The following is a 17312-nucleotide window of genomic DNA, read 5'->3' as shown; positions in this document are numbered from 1 at the left end:
CCACCAACTTATATTAAAATTGTTCATAAAATTTTGAATTTTCCTCTAGTTAACATTATAAATATGACAAAATTTATTTTTTAATCAGTTTATAATCTAATAAAGTAAAAATAAAGAAACATAATAAAACATTCATAATCAGACGGAAAAGTGCTGTGGTTGTTAAGTGATTAGTTGTTGTTGGCTGAATTTTCAAGGTTGCTGTTGATAAAATCATCATCACCATATTACTTCATATTTTATATATATTCATTCAATTCATCTATTGGAAGCAGGTATGTATATTTGCCACATAGAAATTGAATATCTATTATAGGCCATTTTATTGTACTCTAACACCTAAAAGTAAAATAATTTTAATTTCAAGTTTTAAGATTTCCAGTTTGGATTATTTTGCTACGATTAAAATACTAGCGGTAGTTTGCTGTAAAAGTGGTCCTGATAAGCTCTACATTATGCTTTTCAAAGAAGATACGTCTGCTTATGTAACTAAATTTATAAAAAAAAATTCTGTTCGATTATCTTGAAAAATAAATCAGATTCAGTAGCAATTCACATAAAATTACATTACAATACATATTACATAACTACCTCCGGCCCTCTTTAAAAAAAAAAACACTCTAGCGTACCTGGATTATATGTAGGCAACTTCATGCCAGGTTTAGATTCAAAGAATGTATAGGATAATGTAATTGTATTTGTGTTCACTAGGAAGGGATCATCCACAAAGTCTGGGTCTATGTAGAAAAACACTGGCATGTCAACCTGAAACATAAACAACAATCATGGCCACAATTTTGCTGAAATAAAATCAAAATATTGAATAAACTTGATATCCCAAAAATAAATAAAGTTTATTAGACAAGTTTGAAATGAACTTTCATAATACATTCCTAGGTAGGTATTCAGTCCGTGAAGTAATAGGAAGAAAATATACTTGTTCATGTACAGTAAAATACATAACATACAAGGATCTAAGAAGGTTAAAATTGGTGGTTGAAACGTTTGAACACTCAACTTAATTATCCAACCAATCAAAATTTGATGTTGCCCCCAAAGTTGTTAATCAAATGAATAAGAATACATAATTATACAACTTTGGGGACTAGTGTAATAAACAGCCCTTTATCCCCTTCTTCTGTATAACTAGTAATATTTTTAAAATCAGCTAAACAATTTACCTCTTCTCCTGGGTTTAATCTTTGTTCTTCAAAGCAGAAGCACTGAATTTTATTAAAGTAAGGCCCGGCTTCAAACGGAATCACGTTGTATGTTGATACTCCATCTATAGGTCTAAAAAAGTAATAATATTTAGTAGGTAAATAAACTAAAATAAAATAATTAAAATATGTCCAAAAATAACGCAGAAATAAACTACAAAACTTACTTATCTGTCGGATTTTTAGCGGTATAAAAGGCTAAAGCAGTCTCTCCGGGATATACATATACGGTGCTTTGTTGAGGCCTAAAAAATTAGAAATATAAAAATATTTTTTGCATTTTAATAGACTAAAGTAGTCTTATAGTAATAACACACGCGCATACATAAAGAATTACATTCATATAAGTTATATACTTTATACCACACACAATGCCAAAAAACATTTTTAGATAAAAATAACTGGAAACTGTTTTGATTCTATTTAGATTCATATAAAAATGTAGAACTCGATCCCATCAACTTCAGAAACATTCACAATAGTGTTAGTTGTTTCTTATTTTTTTTTATTGTGACATTTCAATTAAGTATGCAGTAGCAGCTGCGCTGGTAATAAAATACAAAAGCTTACCTAAAGTTCCACCTCATTTGTGCGGCCGTATCAGCATTAAAATTAATTGTAATTAATCTATCCTCCTTCTTCTCCATTGATGCAACTTTTTCAGTATCATGGCCCTAAAATTAATGATTAGAATCGGTCTGCAGTAAAAGATCTCTAAACAAGATGTACTTAACCAACCCCTCCTTAATTTTGAAATATTAATGTTGAGAATATTTTTCCCTATGCCTCGTTGCCTAACCCCTGCGGATAGCCCTGAACCTATCCTGACCCATAAACAAACAAAGAACTACCCCTCATTTTTAGAATATTAAAAAAAAAAAGATGGATGGGTAGATTTTCTCAACCAGTCACTTTGAGAGAAAACGGCGTCCAAATTGTAGGATTGAAATTGAAGGATTATTCTTTTCTATCAAAATTAATAGAATTTTAGTGGGCCCTTGTTTGTTACACCATGTTCCCTAATTTTATTTAAAATAAAATAATTGAACAACTTTGTTTAATATTTTAATCTAATCAAAATCCGTATTCAACTTACCTCTTTGACAGTGCCACCGTAACCTGTGCTCTGACAAAAGGCTCTATATAATGGCACCGCGGCATACGCCGCGCCCACAGTTCCTACCGCCATTGACATCAAGTAATACATTGTTGTCTTATTCTTTTCAGCGGTTGTCCGCGGCCGAGCTCTCCTTCAAAGTTTAAAACAGTTTTTGATATTCAAATAATAATTTCTGGAACGATTGGGCACAGTTATATTATATTATCTATAGAGCTACGCCTTTATTTATAGGAACATTCATTTTCAATCAGTGTTTCGGGGCCGGAGCCTGGAGCGGCAACATTTTTGGTGGAGCCGGAGCCGTATTTTTTGTTAAAAACGGCTCCGGCTCCAGATTAGCTAGAAATTATTTTTTAAAGTAATATTATAATTTGGCAACGGTCTATTTCCATATAATAAACTGAAAAACTATTGTTACTTAACAAATAGACACACATTCTTCTACTTTTATATAGCTTTCATAAAATAAAAGCAAAATATTTTATAGGTATTATTTATTTTATTTTATCAAATTCAATAATGAACAAAAATTAATATATTAGTTTTAAGGTAGGAGCCGGAGCCGTATTTCCAGATACGGCTCCACGGAGCCGCATCAAAATTAAACGGCTCCGACACGCTGTTTTCAATCGCTCAACAACAGAATTTTGTTGCTAATTCAAATTTCCTCCTAATTAAGATTTTATACAAATATTGGTATGCTATTTTTTATTCAAAATATCTGTTAATAAACAAAGAAAATACATACTTTGTAAATGTTCTAATTTGTTGGTTTGAATTGATGAAATGTCTGTACTTTGAATATGTTATTTGATTTGAAATTAGGGGATTTAATAGTTTTGTTGATTGATGAGAAATTAAACATCTGGCACCACCCTCCACACATTTTATTAACAGCATCTGAAATATTAAACATTAGCTTACTTGGATTAATTTTTAAAATGGTTTTTAATAAAAACAAATACAATACAGTGATAAAAGATATAAATGGTTTTAGAGTTGGCAAGTAAAATAACTAAGTAGTTAGGTAATGTAAACACAATTGTTTCTTTTCAAATTGGTTTTAAGTTTGAAAAAAAAAGTTGATTTAGTTAAAAACGGCTCGCCTATAAAAAATATTTAATATTTCAGAAGAAAATCGCAACAAATTTCTAATTAATAATTGTAACTTTAAGTCTTAACCTGTATGAACACAATTAAAATTCATTTTGATACAATATTGATATAAAAAATATACAAAAAAAGTTTATCTTTTTCCTTCAACATCGCCTCCCAAAGATCCGTATAGTTTCTGGAAAAATGTAAGTTTGGGTTTGTTGGCCTCTTCTGAAAATAACAATATTTTTTACAGTAGGTAAGTTAAATGTTCTTCTTTTTTCTATTTGTTTTATTTGAATCTCCCGATACTTTCTCCATTCATAAGTTCGTCCATAAGTAGGACACCTGCCATTATAAGGCCAGGGTAAGATAATAGTAGATAAGCTATGGTTGGGATGATGGGATGAGATCTAAAGGAATGTTATTTGTTTAACCCAGTTCTGAGTATGACAAGTGTTCTACTGTTTGTCACCCAAAATATTTGAAAATCAAACCTGTAGTGTTAGCCATAGCTTCAACAGAGGTTATTTCCTTTAAATCTTCTAAAGGAACACCTAAAAATATTAGAAGAAAATTTTTCTGACTTTACAATATCATGTTTTTGTTCGTCCGAAAAGATCTCGATAACTACTGAACCGATTTGAGTCAAGGAAAGCTTTAATAGGTCCCGGGGTGGTTTAAAGCTATTTTTAAAATAAGTCTTGGGATAATTGAAGGCTAATAATATCAACCTTCGAAAATATTGATGTGCAGCTGCTACTAGGTAAAAAAGAGCAATGAAATCTAATAATATACATTTTCACCCCCAATATTTACAACCTTTAAGTACAATGAAGAATTGTATCTTAAGTACCTATACAAGGGGAAGATTCATTTATCATTCCTAGACAAATGTTTTTACCTGTAAATGAAGAATCTGAAATGCGGGGAAACTTTTTGAGGAAATAATCTTCTGATAATAATTTACTTGCGTTTAATTGCCTAAAATAAAAAAGTAGATTTAATAAACTTTAAATAATAAATTTCAAAAGGAATATTATGTAAGCGGCCAATCAAACATTAAAACGAGAATTTGACTATTTTAAAATCCTATTACTACATTACTTTCATAGTTAAGCATAAATAGTTTAACCCTGTTAGGTGAGCCTCATTTTCAGATTAGTCTATAATTCTTTGATTTAATATTTTATTCCAAATCTGAAATCCTTTCAAAGTCAAGTTTTCAGCTAGGATCTAACTGGAATCGGAATCTGTTTCGAAATAATACGTCCTTTTAAAAAGGAAATCCCAGATTATTTAATAGCTAATCAACACCATATGATTTTCAGCTTATACTTAATGAATATTATTAAGCATATTTACCTATTAACATATTTTTCGTCTGCCATAATTGAATTAGGACCAGCGGGAAAATTTGTGCTTAAAATTAACCTGTATTTTACAGAGAAAATGTTTTACACATATCTATTATTAAATAATACATAAAAATAGCGCAGCTATCATATAACTAGATTATGACCATGAACGACAATTAAGTATAACTTTTTAGACATTTATTAAGGATTTCTCTATTTAAAAAAATATATATTTATCTACAATAATACGAAATAAATCTTTTAAATATCCAATAATTCATTAATAAAACTTTGTAAAAATAACTCTTCTGTTCCTTTTCCTTGTTCATATAGTCAATACCTAATCATGTTGGCTTGATCATGCTTCGCTACTAATAAAAACTGCTTATTCTTGTTTTATCCTAAAACTTAAAATTTATATAACAAACTTTTTTCTGTTTAAAGGTCAAAGCATTCTAATTCGTACTAAAGGGGACTATGCAAGAACGAGAGCAAGTGATTTTAGCACCTTCCAGCAGTGAACCTGATTATTTTTTGATTAATACACAAAGTTTATGTTTAATATAGTTATATCGAATGCAAAATTAAGTTTCACCATGGTTCTAAATAAAAAAACTATAAAATGATTTTTTTAGCACAGTATCATCAAATGTTTTGCTGAGTTTAAAAGACAAAATAAAATAACACGGCAAAAGATCATCAAATGCTGTAAATTGAAAAAGTACATTAATTTTACTGTTTACAATATTACAAGTTACCACCGCTTTTTCTTTAAAAAAAATAATTTGTGTTAAAGCTTTTGAATCAGCAGTTTCAACTCAACAAAACATTTTTTAGTTGATGTAACGATATTAAACATAAACAAAGTAAACCAAAAAAAAACTAAGGTTCACTGCTGGGTGGTGCTTTAAATCAGTTGCTCTCGTTCGTGCTTAGTCCCCTTTCTAAAAATCAGATATGTGTAAATACAAATATCTTTCCTAATGCCTTCTCCAATATCTTTTCCTTTCTTTTTAGGATCCAGTGGCCATTTTTCTATCACTGATAATGATTAAGAATTTCATGATTCAAGTTCTAAAAGAAAAAAATCCTACATTAATTTTAACTGGGTAATAAAGTAAACTTCACAAAAAAAGATTTTCGCGTATTTGTAGCATTTGTGATAATTTTAATATGTACGTACAATGTACATTAACAAAACTAATCCCAAATGCGTTTCATTGATTTTATTTTACCCGATTATTTTTGTTTTCTTCCTATTTGTTAAAAATCCACAAATTACAATGCTAAAATATGACCAACTGACTTATCAACACATTTATTGTTGACAGTAGCTTCTCTACTAAACGTATTAGATAATAAATCATGAATTCATTCCTTTAATAAAATTTCTGTACGTCTGCGATCCCATTTTTAATCTGCAATAAGACAAACAATAATATTGTCTTTTAATAAAACATAAAATAACATAACTAATTGATATCATGTAAGAATATAAATTAAATTTCTGTTAAATACAGATGAAATTAAATTGTATAGGTATGGATACAAAAAAAATGGATTGACAATTGCAGTTAAATCATCTTCCCTCAAATATTAAAGGGAAATTTTGCATTAATTAGCCTTATAAGTAGGAAACGATTAATTTAACTACATTTGTCTTTTCTCTATTTCTTTTAAATAGTATATGAAAAGTACTAAAATGACTATAACAACAGTACTAATATTTTCGTTTATCACTTCTATTTTTAAGCTCTTCTTTAGAGTCCATATCTTATTATTTTTAGCCTAAGCGCTAAACACTTGTGTTGTTACTGTATAAAGAAGAGGTGTGTATAAGAGCCTAAACTTGTCCAATCCCACTTTCAAGCATCTTTCCCTAAAAACAAAAATTATCAAAAATCTTGTCTGATGGTTGCTTATCCAACTTGGCAACTACCCTATGATTAAAAGAAAGTCTGAAAAAAATTAGACTGAAAAATTAAATATTTTAGGATCTATTTATCGCACTGTTTTCAAATTCGTATCAATTGTAACAGTGTTAACAGCATTTAAAATTTAATTTTAAAAAGACATAACTGTTTTAAATAATATGTTATACCTCTGGTTCAGGAGGTGCATAAACAAGATCTTCATTCGAATCAGCTGTGAAATTCCTGAAAATTAACATAATCTAGAGTTACGAACATTAACCAAAGAATAGCTGCTCCATTAGAATATATAACTGACATGTTTTGGTTGATCTTGTGAATTGGAAATGGGATATTTTTAAACTATTATCGAGGGGAAAAGGGTAATCCCGAAATAATTTTTGATGTATACATTTCTCACAAGTAGCTTCGTCCATAGATAGAGGTGGTCGTGGGGTGGCATTCATTAGACTAAAACCTTCACTGAAATAATAGTAAACTACCCTGAAAATTCTAGAACTAATTGATAAAGCCATTTCAAGATTTTTGGGATATCCACATACAACTTACCACTATATAGAAAAATTAAAGTAAACTCTTACCTAACATAACTGGCGAGGGAAGGATTCCTCTGTATAATGTGATTGTACGAATGGCAGATCTTGTTAAAATCATCCATCCTGAAAAGTTTTATTTACGTTATACCGCGCTTGTGGTTGTTCTGAACCATATCAAAACTAAAGACGTAAAAAGTATCATTTAACATCGACTGCGCAGACACTGATAATTGTGAAAAAAAGGCAAAAGAAGTCTCTTGGGCAAGTAAAATAGGTTATACCGTAAAATTTTCGAAACTATAATTGTGCAAGTAGAGATATTAGGTACAACAAAATATTGACCACTTAACTATTTACTTATAATATCAATTTTGTAAATTTGACTTTTTATTATGTTTGTTAAGGTATAGCAGGTGTCATAACAAATCGTAAACAGATAAATAGAATACCTGAGCTCAATGGGTCGAGCCTTTGGATCAATGCCAGCCATATCTATCAGCTCATTCGCTAAAAATAAACAAGTTAATCTTCTTTCCTATTAAATAAACACATTAATGTATTTGCTCTATTTCAAACATCATAAGTCTTTTATTCCAGTAATACACATCTTATCGAAATAAGCGAATTTACCTAAAATTGTCTCCATCCGTTTTGGGAAAAGTTGCTTGAGAGAATTACTCACATATCTTTGCTTTCCTCTATATAATTCAACATTCAATTTTTTTTAAACAAGGATGATAAGGGACGATCAATTTTACATATAAATCAATCAAAGCGCAATATATAACAAGGACACTTGTGTCAATAAGCAACACAGTAATTTAAAATATGTTTGCTGAAAAAATATCAGTTTAATTTAGTACTTTCACACAAAATGTCGGTTGTGCAATGAAACCCATTCCCCCACCTTTATGAGAAAAAAAATTTAAAAAGGGGGGGGGGGATGCCTAACCTATGTGTGGGTCCTAACCCTGTTGGACAACCCAGTACCCAATAAATCCTTACCTAACCAAAAAAAAAACTACCAACCCTTCCCTTATATTAAAATTCTTTTCAGATAAGGGGTATCAGTGCAAAATAGGACATTACCGTGAAAGCACCTATAAATATTTCCTTAACTGCTAGTATAATTAGAATATTTATGACTAGTAGCGGCTACGCCCCTAGAAACCTCTAGGGGCACTTAAGGTGGGAGGGTGAAAAACATCTCCCTCCTTTCATTTTTAATTTGAGTTTTAAAGAGAAAAAAATATTTTTTGAGGGAGGGTGAAGTGAAGATACCCTCCCACAAATTAGTCAAAAACCTTCCCTGGATCTATAAGAAGCTTCACTGTAAAAGAGAACCATGTCGGTTCAGCGGTAAGTGAGATCCTTCGCTTCAGACAAAAAAGTTTACTACTTTATATAACAGGATAAAACCAATCTCATAGCAAGTAATTTAAAGAGTAACTGTGCTCGTGATTGAAATATTGAATGTATAAATTCCTGAAAGTTTGTGTAACCACTTTGTTGACCAGAAGGAAGGGAAGATCGATGTATGGCTTTACCAAAGGTTTTATACTCACTAACCCAACTTGAACCTAAGAGCAAAAATTATTTATTTCACTCTTTGTATAACTTCAACACAGGGGTGTATATTCTGCACAAGATTTATTTTTTTTCCCCGGCTACAAAAATTTTTATTCCCCCCCCCCCCCCTCCCTAGTTTTTTCTCACCAAGTAGGGGGGAAAATGGAAAAATATTTAAAGAACCCTAGGTATATTTTATTTATTTTATCCCTCCTACACCACTTTTTTTAGTTTTTTTTCACCAAGGAGGGGGGGGGGGGGGGGGAAATGGAAAAAAAGTTTTCAGTTTTCTTAATTTTTACATTTTTTTCCCCTCCAACCATTTTTTTTTTATTTCCCCCCCCCCCCTCCAGGCAGGGGATCCTATGTAAAATATACACCCCTGCTTCAACATTATTTAAATGATATTAAACATTTTTGAATAACCCTAATCTCTTAAATTTTAGTTTCAGAATCAATGATGCTTTTCATAGTTTAGTTCTTTTAATTTGAGAAATAATGTTGTCTATAGCTTTAGAGAAAATAGCAAGGCTATTTCTATTCGTCGGGAATGTAAAAGGTTTAAGTTTGTTCTTTATCGCATCATACTAGAGACGTTAAAATTGATTGTCTGGTAAGTTCTATCAATAGTATTAGTAGTAAGAATGTCTTGATCCTAACTCATTATTATTTAATGTATTGACTTCCAGCATAAGACCGTGTAATCAAAGGGTTGGTTGTCTGATTGGAATACAACAAGATGGAGAAGAAACCAAAGATTTATCCCTGAATTTAAACCAACCTTAGGTTCCGGAACAAAAGCTCCCGAGGGAATGGTGAACTCGTATTCACATCTGGCATAATTCTGACAGATTACACTTAGTCGAGATCTCTCCGAGTCCCATGGAGGAGCAATTATTCTTAATAAAATATTTGAGTTAGCACAATAAAAAAACTTTCAATCAAAAAATAGTCTAAACTAGCGGCTACTCCCATATAGGCCTCTAGGGACAGGTTAAATGTTTATTTTTCAATCTATGAAACGATAAGCTGTTTACCAAAAAATATTTTTTCGGTCGCTAGATGGGGGTTAGTTATATTTAATTTCTTTTGGCAGGGTGGTAGTACCATCCCCTAACATAGTTAAAAACTTTCCCAGGACCTATAAGAAGCCACCATGTAAAGGAGAACCATATCGGTTCAGTGGTTAGCAAGATCCTTCTGTACACACAGAGATCCTTATACTTTATTATAAAGATTAACACCATAAAAGGAGAAAAAAAAGACATACGATTTTCTATGTAGAATAATACACAACAGATACTAATATTTGAGGGAAAGGGTATAATTTTTGAAGCTATTCTATGATGGAGCTTACCTGTGAGCAACCTCATGTTGAAAAGTCAACAGGAGTGGTACACGACCATAGCTGAATAGATTTCTTTGCTCCGATATTGCACGCATCCACTGTAATCATTAGTATATTAATAAAGCATAAACAAACTAGGAAGATTATGTCAATTCAATAGGAAGCATTGAAATAACCAAGAAGCATTCAGAATCAGATAAACAAAAAAGAACGAACCATTTAAAATATATTATTTTGGCCAAAATTGTCAATAAATCACTTAGAATGTTTTTAAGTTTCATTTAATAATTAAAATTTGTGTCAATAAAAAAGAAAAGTAACCATCACAAAGAAACTTATTTAAAAGAATTACAACACATGGATTTGCCTTGTCAGTTCCTCTAAGAGATTTATGTAAAACTTTGAAAAACGGCGACGATTTTCAGCGGCAGTAGCTGTCATACCGCTATTCTTAATTGTTCCACTCCACTGCAACTGCCGTTCAAAATAACATTGTACCTAATATATCTCTTTTAGAGGTAAGGATCCTTAATAGGTAATGATTTTGAAAAATAATTACACATGCAACCTTCAAGTTTTATACCTACGTAACGGAAGAACATTCCCTTGTGAATATTAAATTTTTTTACCTTTACTAAAAGAGGTGTGGATACATTGAAAGGAAGATTCGCCACCAGTCTGATATCAGGCTCATCTCCTTCCCAGGGCTTTCTAATAAAAAGTTCAGAGTTATTGTTCCGGTAAGGTTTGGATACCAAAATAGGGTAGGTAGTTTTTTATATTTTTTTTGTTATCCAAATAGTGAAGAGACAACACCCTTTATAACTCAGTCTAGTAGAGTTTGCAAAAAGGAAAGGTAGCGCCCTTCCCCCTACTGCACCTTATTTTTTTGGGGAAAATTATTTATAAATCATAGTCTTTTTTTACCTTAAGTTTTGAGGAAAAATGTTTTCCATATTGAAATGTAGAACATCGCCAATATGAATATTAAGCCTGAACAAAAAGATTAGTAATGATTTCGAATTCATGACATCTCTAAAACTTTATGATAATGTTTGTTATTTTAAAAAAAACATCTATAATACATTCTATAAAAATAGAAAAACTAGAAGCCATGGCAAAAGTAAACACGGGGTAAAAATAGAATTTGTAAAATAATAGGAAAAATCGACTGGAATAAACACACCATATAAGCTTACGATTGACCATTACCAAATTAATTATATCAAGGATTATAGACAAACGTATTTACATTCCTCAATTTTAGAATAGCTGCGCTATAAACTACAAACCTGTGACCCGAATTCTGATTAAGATGTTCTAAAATTGAGATGAATCTTTTGTCCTTCTCAATCACAGTGCAAGTTAATGCTCCTTGGCCTATGAAAGAATTAAAATAAGTTATATTTTATTAAAACATTTACAAAGTACAATACCTACCTACCAAATACTTTCCACCAATCCCTGTGTTTTCATCTCATGAGAAACATATTAATCAACAAAAAATAATTCTCACCCTTTTTTGTTTGCACGTGTGCCTGTTTGATTGTCTGATACAAATCATTCATGCAACATCGTTCCAGAGAAGCGTGCGTTTCAAATGTACTACTTTAGCATATTAAAAAGGTAGACCTACCAATCATAAAATCATAACATTAAGAATTCAATACCCTAACTGTACAGGTAGGTAATATGAAATTGTTAGATTTTCTAAAAGAATAAACTTACTTAGTACAGCTCTGGTGATACCACCAGGTCCAGGTCCAACCTCAATCACATGTTTACCCTCCAAAGGTCCACATGTCTACAAAAGAAATGACAATACAAATCTAAATGATTATTATATGTTACCAAGTAGAATACTCAAAAAAAGTATTTTACCCCAGGGATCTTAAATGAATAAGACATTAAAGGCTAACTAGGTACACCACGCGCCTATTACGATAAACAAAATTAATCCTTATGTAGATTAAAATCATTGGTGAACAAGTTAGGACGTAGGTTTGTACAATTAAATCAAGATTGAATAAAAATCCTAAAGGATTTTAGGCCAAAAAATTAGAGATAGTGTTTATTAAACTTTTGAAAACAGTATAATATACAGTCCATTTTCTCCTTCCTTCCTATTTTTACCAGTATTTTTATGTTTTTAAATTATTGACTTTGCTTTCATTGGTTTAAATCCAAACTAAAACTCTAGGTACTTACCCTTGCAATCCTGTTTAGCAGTCTCGGATCCAGGATGAAGTTCTGGGACAGTTTTTTACTGGCTCGGATATTATACATCCTACAAAATATTTAATTTGTATTTAAGGCAAGTAAACTCATCTAGTAGGTGTCCGGCCCAAGTTTAATATCTATTTATAATGAATGTTGCACTGCTGCTGCTATGTAAGTTGCGTGCTGTTTATTGTAAAAAAAACTATTAATGCCTTACTTTACGGCAAGACAAAATAATATTTGGAATAGTTGATATGATTATTGAATAGTCCATACTGCATAGGATCAGTATAAAGGTATAAAAAAAATATATCCATACGGCATACTTTAAAAATGCATTGGCCAAAACATTTCCATTATACTACTTTTGACAGATGAAAAGAGGTGTTTATTCTGCACTAGAATAAATTTTTCCCTGACCGCAAAATATTCCCCCTCCCCCTTGTTTTTTCTTTTTTTCCACCTTTAGCAAGGGATCCCGTGCAGAATATACACCCCTGCAGATGTACCAATAGAGAATCCAGCCCAAGTAGTAAGATAACCTGGACAACATCTTTGGGACGGACGACCTATGGAGGCGTCTGAAGCGATAGTGATGCAATTTTATAAAGGGATGAATAAAATAAAGATAGATCTATCCTTCATTTGATTCAGCCAAAGTTTAAAATAAAAAAATATCACCTTAAGATATCATTGACCGTAGGCAACGCAGGAACTCTCAAACCCGGCATCTTTAATTCACTTTATTTATTCGTAGTCTTTTCTAATAGGTATTATCATTCACTTTTGTAGATTAACAGTTTTTTATTCACTTTGATACTTTATTATATTATGTCTATTTAAGGACACTTTTAAATCAATTTTGGTGGCTTTTTTCTTATTCTTCTTTTTTGGTTCTATCGATATCTTCTGGCATTTCAAAATCATCGAGGAACTTCTCTTGTTGAATAGCGTACAGAGTGTAGGAGTAGATACCGATAACAAGGGAGAAACAGAAGGTGGCAATCATCCAGTCCTTGCGACGGTAAAATCTGAAATATAAGTGGTTGAATAATTCAAAGTCAAGCTATCTTATTATTAACAAGATTTAATACAATAACATAGCCTTAATTAGAAAAGGAAATAAGCAATCTATATTATACAAGAAAAATATTGTTCATTAGTAGCGAAGCATCAACAAGCTCACAGATAGAAAAAATAGCTTGGAATTCTAAACATTTCTTATATTCAATAAGATTTACCTTTCATACCTGTCTTTAGATTATATAAATAAAAATTTAGTAACAGGATTTAATGAACAAAATTAACCTAAAGGTTCTGCAAAACAAATGTAAAAACATATATGCAACAATATATTTAGTAGATTTCCTACTTGTGTCTATTTGCTCTCTCTTTGTTTTGTTTCTCAGCTTTTCTAACAAAGTCCATGTTTAACTTGCCCAATCTCTTCTGAATTTCTGCTTCATCAACATCCACCTAAATTTTAAATAGTATTGCTTTTGCTGTGCATAATAATTTGTTCTCATGTATAGGGATGAAGTAACTAGAACTAATATAATATAACACTATCATGAAAGATATATAGAAATATATAGAATTAAAATCTACCACCAAAATAAACTTAAAGCTTCCTTTAGGAGAAAAAATCTACCACCTACCTCACATTATTATTATTCCACCTCAGTTTCGGGAGAAGTTTTTATACCATTGAAGTAATTTATTGTAAAATGATGAAAATCTTACTTGTTTCATGGTCTCAACTTTATTGATTGTAGTCGTGGTATGAAGACAACTTGTAGTACTGGGTAACATTTGCCTTAAAAAGGTAAAATTTCATTAAAACTAAGAGAAAAATATACCCCCATACAACGAATAGAAATTATAATAAACGTCTATGCAAGTTCTAAAATTATCACAAAAATACTTCTTTTTAAAAGACTTATAAATCAATACCTGGAAATCAGAGGCCTTACGAGCCTAGCAGTATTCGTAAGTGACATCATTCTCACCAACATTTTTATTCAAATAAAAAAATCTGTCAAATGAAATCTTAGCTAGAAATCAGCTGATATTAGTAGGTAGATTTGGTTAGTATTAAACAAAGTTGGTTGTTCAGAAATCCACGAAAACAATTGACAGCCACGATATGGATTTACTCGCCCAGCAGTTCTTTTACAGTCACTGGTTCTTTCTTCTGACGCTGAAATTAATAGTGCTAATGAACTTTTTAATTAAATACTTACTACCTTGGTTAAACTAAACGACATTGTTTGGTAAATTCAGACATATTAATAAAAAAAAGTAAACTGTAACTAACTAAAGAGAAATAGTGTAAAATGCATTCTTAATCATCTTCAAGTAAAAACTGCTACAAACAAAGAGAGTACAGACGTATGTATATTTCTTCAGAATAGCAACAAAATATAAATTAATTGTTACCCTGATTGGTCTTTGTTCAATGCTTCCCTCCTCCCAGGGTCTTGGGCCACGCTTATTCTCCCAGTTGTCCAAATCTATTTTTTTCTCTAAAAATAATATTAGGCATATATATCGATAATAAAGGGATCAAACTAATTTTTTACGTCAGTAAAATACTGAATTGGTTGATTTTAACTTTTAGGGAAACAGTCATATCTGTAACAATTAAGGAACACATAAATCTAAGAAAAAATATCCCACTTTCACATGAAACATGATGTATTTTTATTAAGATGGAACTCTTTTTTTGGAAAAGTTAAATTTCCAGCAATTTTGATTTTAAATGCCATTCTATCTTTGGACATTGTCGTTTCATATATATTAGCGAACAATAGATAGAAAGGGTGCTTTCACTTAAAACTAAAATGGACTTCCAGAACCCATCAGCTTGATCAATTTTTAAACAAGAAAAATAACATATTTCTTGCATCTACGATCTGCTTTAGCCCTGCTCAAGTCCCTTCAATTTTACTATCCTTATGGGGCTAATCTAACAATTTCTTTAACTAACCTGGCTTAAAATACGACCACCTTGAAACAAAAGTTGAATACAAGAATTTGTACAAAATATAAAAATGACCTAAATTTTCGAGTATCTCCTCAGCAGTATCTGTGTTTTTTTTATAGGAAAATTTGTTGCCAGTCGCTTTCTCCAAGTCAGCAAATGCTTCTTCGGGTTTAACTAAACAAGGATAACATCGTCCATGAAAAGCGAAGCGCTTAAAAAAAAAAAAAAAAAAACAAGAACAATCATAAAAAGGGACTGAGTGGACACTTCTTAGTCATCGTAATCTACAATAGAAAACCAAGAATCCACCTTTGATATAAGCCGATTATATCTTTTAACATTCTGACATAAGAAGGAACATTTGAAATAATAACCGATCTAGGCTCGTGTAATTGTGTTTCAAACTTAATGTTAATATGGTGACTTGAAGAAAAAATGAATTATTCGGCAATTTTTAAAATTATTTATTTAAATGGCATGAAAGTGTTTCACAAAAGAAAATGGCGTTCTTCTCTTTTTCAATTTTGAGTTCGTAGTTCTGTCGGGGGGGGGGGGGGGGGGGGGTATTTCTAAGAGGATATTAGGATATATTAAAGTATTTAGGAATGTCGATATACATAGTAAACTTAATAATTTTGGATTATCCACAGTATTTCTTTATATGTCACCTAAAATGTAAAAATACTTACTTAGTTTCTTATTACCCTTAGGATTGAGAACTGGATCGTATCTGACAGATCTTAACTCCTCCAATAAAAGTTTGCCTCCAAAAATGAAAGCAAAGAATGGGATTCCGTATTTGAAATGTTTATTTTGCTGTATACGAGCAAATATCTTAGACATGGTACATTTTCCTGAAAGAGAAATATATATAGATTAAGTCATTCCAGTTTGAAAAGTTCTTTTTGTCCCAATGTTATCCCCCCCCCCCCCACATCTTAACTTCAACAAATATTTTGGAAAAAAGAGGGGGAGGGAAGTTTACTTCTATGCCTAATCTTTTCGGGGCCTATACCTAGGGATAACATAACCCAAGCTGGGCTACCCTAGTATCCAATAAAACCCTAACCTATATAAAGAACTTAAGTTAATAACAAACGTTTGGTCGTTATTTTTAATTAAATCAAAATTTTTAAAAATCTTCTACATATTAAATTTTACAAAACAGTTTAAAAGCTGTTTAATGTTCTTCTGAATGAATCTATTTTCTGGATACAATTTACATTATAAATAAATTGTTCATAATAATAATATTTTATAAATTTTGGCATAACAACGCGGTTACGAAAGGAATCATATGTTTTCTGTCTGCTAGAGTGGGGAATATGTTTTAGTGTACACTATTTGAATTTAGTAAATGTCGTCGTACTCAGAGTAAGATTCTTAAAATATGGTTCTAAGAGTAAAATAAGAATAAAGGGAAAATAATGAAAATAATAAATCAATAAAAAGCAATAAAAAGCAATTCTAAAATTTTTGGCGATAAAATACTACATATCGGATGCGAGTTTCCTTACGACGTTTCTAGCTGGGACAGCTTATCAGTTTTTCGTCAATTTGCTCTGCTATTCTTACTCTTATATTTAACTAGCGGCTTCGCCCCTAGCCTCTAGGGGCTTAACCCCAAAAGGTCATTTAAAAAAATTAAGTACTTCAGGTGCTGCCACCGCCACATTTTAAATTAACTGCCTAAAAAATTGGGGGGGGGGGGGGGGGGTAGGGATGTTTATTTTTGGGGAGGTTGGAGTTTTGACCCCAAGAAAATAGCCTGAAACCACCACAGGACCAGTAGGCAATAGGCATATTCCCTGAATAGTAGAGTCCGATCGGTTCAGTGGTTACCGAGATCTTAAGGGACGGACAGACATACATACAGACGGACGGACAGGCATAATTCAAATTTGTATTATGGATATCTTTGCTTCTTAT

General features: G+C 31.3%; 4 protein-coding genes across 4 annotated transcripts; all 4 read right to left on the bottom strand.

The window, feature by feature from the left end:
* Window positions 1-60: 60 nt before the first annotated feature.
* Window positions 61-3274, bottom strand: Cox11 (Cytochrome c oxidase copper chaperone COX11). The gene is made up of 7 exons (XM_080152964.1): window positions 3089-3274; window positions 2317-2470; window positions 1791-1894; window positions 1388-1465; window positions 1182-1293; window positions 630-765; window positions 61-339 (listed from the first exon to the last, which is right to left on the bottom strand). The coding sequence occupies exons 1-7, from the start codon at window positions 3238-3240 to the stop codon at window positions 323-325; spliced, it is 753 nt and encodes a 250-aa protein (XP_080009090.1). The 5' UTR covers window positions 3241-3274; the 3' UTR covers window positions 61-322.
* LOC145313523 (ubiquinol-cytochrome-c reductase complex assembly factor 2) lies at window positions 3240-6279 on the bottom strand. Its single transcript, XM_080152965.1, has 6 exons — window positions 6173-6279; window positions 5776-5836; window positions 4801-4871; window positions 4340-4419; window positions 3933-3992; window positions 3240-3666 (listed from the first exon to the last, which is right to left on the bottom strand). The coding sequence occupies exons 1-6, from the start codon at window positions 6277-6279 to the stop codon at window positions 3587-3589; spliced, it is 459 nt and encodes a 152-aa protein (XP_080009091.1). The 3' UTR covers window positions 3240-3586.
* On the bottom strand, window positions 6204-13216 carry mtTFB1 (mitochondrial transcription factor B1). The gene is made up of 14 exons (XM_080152954.1): window positions 13079-13216; window positions 12386-12464; window positions 11906-11981; window positions 11470-11557; window positions 11105-11170; window positions 10807-10888; window positions 10187-10275; window positions 9611-9728; window positions 8748-8840; window positions 7891-7960; window positions 7710-7767; window positions 7306-7383; window positions 6895-6949; window positions 6204-6672 (listed from the first exon to the last, which is right to left on the bottom strand). The coding sequence occupies exons 1-14, from the start codon at window positions 13126-13128 to the stop codon at window positions 6637-6639; spliced, it is 1038 nt and encodes a 345-aa protein (XP_080009080.1). The 5' UTR covers window positions 13129-13216; the 3' UTR covers window positions 6204-6636.
* On the bottom strand, window positions 13176-16683 carry Ccdc56 (Coiled-coil domain containing 56). The gene is made up of 7 exons (XM_080152968.1): window positions 16073-16683; window positions 15456-15557; window positions 14837-14922; window positions 14351-14597; window positions 14141-14213; window positions 13770-13873; window positions 13176-13428 (listed from the first exon to the last, which is right to left on the bottom strand). The coding sequence occupies exons 4-7, from the start codon at window positions 14410-14412 to the stop codon at window positions 13275-13277; spliced, it is 393 nt and encodes a 130-aa protein (XP_080009094.1). The 5' UTR covers window positions 14413-14597; window positions 14837-14922; window positions 15456-15557; window positions 16073-16683; the 3' UTR covers window positions 13176-13274.
* Between the last annotated feature and the right edge of the window lie 629 nt (window positions 16684-17312).

The sequence above is a fragment of the Acartia tonsa genome, chromosome 3, assembly GCF_053477335.1.
Source record: "Acartia tonsa isolate MP-2025a chromosome 3, ASM5347733v1, whole genome shotgun sequence".
In the NCBI taxonomy this organism is placed as follows: domain Eukaryota; kingdom Metazoa; phylum Arthropoda; class Copepoda; order Calanoida; family Acartiidae; genus Acartia; species Acartia tonsa.
This window is presented reverse-complemented; position numbering and strand designations above follow the sequence as displayed.

Excerpts from the sequence above, each read along its gene's own strand:
- LOC145313523 (XM_080152965.1), bottom strand. The coding sequence starts at position 6,279 with ATGATATCAATTAGTTATGTTATTTTATGTTTTATTAAAAGACAATAT. Across the intron at positions 5,837-6,172 it reads ACGTACAGAAATTTTATTAA|AGTGATAGAAAAATGGCCAC; the intron begins AGGAATGAATTC and ends TTAATCATTATC. Across the intron at positions 3,993-4,339 it reads TTCAGATTCTTCATTTACAG|GTGTTCCTTTAGAAGATTTA; the intron begins GTAAAAACATTT and ends TAATATTTTTAG.
- Cox11 (XM_080152964.1), bottom strand. The coding sequence starts at position 3,240 with ATGCTGTTAATAAAATGTGTGGAGGGTGGTGCCAGATGTTTAATTTCT. Across the intron at positions 2,471-3,088 it reads CAAATTAGAACATTTACAAA|GAGAGCTCGGCCGCGGACAA; the intron begins GTATGTATTTTC and ends TAAACTTTGAAG. Across the intron at positions 1,294-1,387 it reads GCTAAAAATCCGACAGATAA|ACCTATAGATGGAGTATCAA; the intron begins GTAAGTTTTGTA and ends TTACTTTTTTAG.
- Ccdc56 (XM_080152968.1), bottom strand. The coding sequence starts at position 14,412 with ATGTTGGTGAGAATGATGTCACTTACGAATACTGCTAGGCTCGTAAGG. Across the intron at positions 14,214-14,350 it reads GTAAGGCCTCTGATTTCCAG|GCAAATGTTACCCAGTACTA; the intron begins GTATTGATTTAT and ends TACCTTTTTAAG. Across the intron at positions 13,429-13,769 it reads GAGAGAGCAAATAGACACAA|ATTTTACCGTCGCAAGGACT; the intron begins GTAGGAAATCTA and ends CTTATATTTCAG.
- mtTFB1 (XM_080152954.1), bottom strand. The coding sequence starts at position 13,128 with ATGCCGGGTTTGAGAGTTCCTGCGTTGCCTACGGTCAATGATATCTTA. Across the intron at positions 11,982-12,385 it reads TGCTAAACAGGATTGCAAGG|ACATGTGGACCTTTGGAGGG; the intron begins GTAAGTACCTAG and ends TTTCTTTTGTAG. Across the intron at positions 7,768-7,890 it reads ACGGATGGAGACAATTTTAG|CGAATGAGCTGATAGATATG; the intron begins GTAAATTCGCTT and ends GTTTATTTTTAG.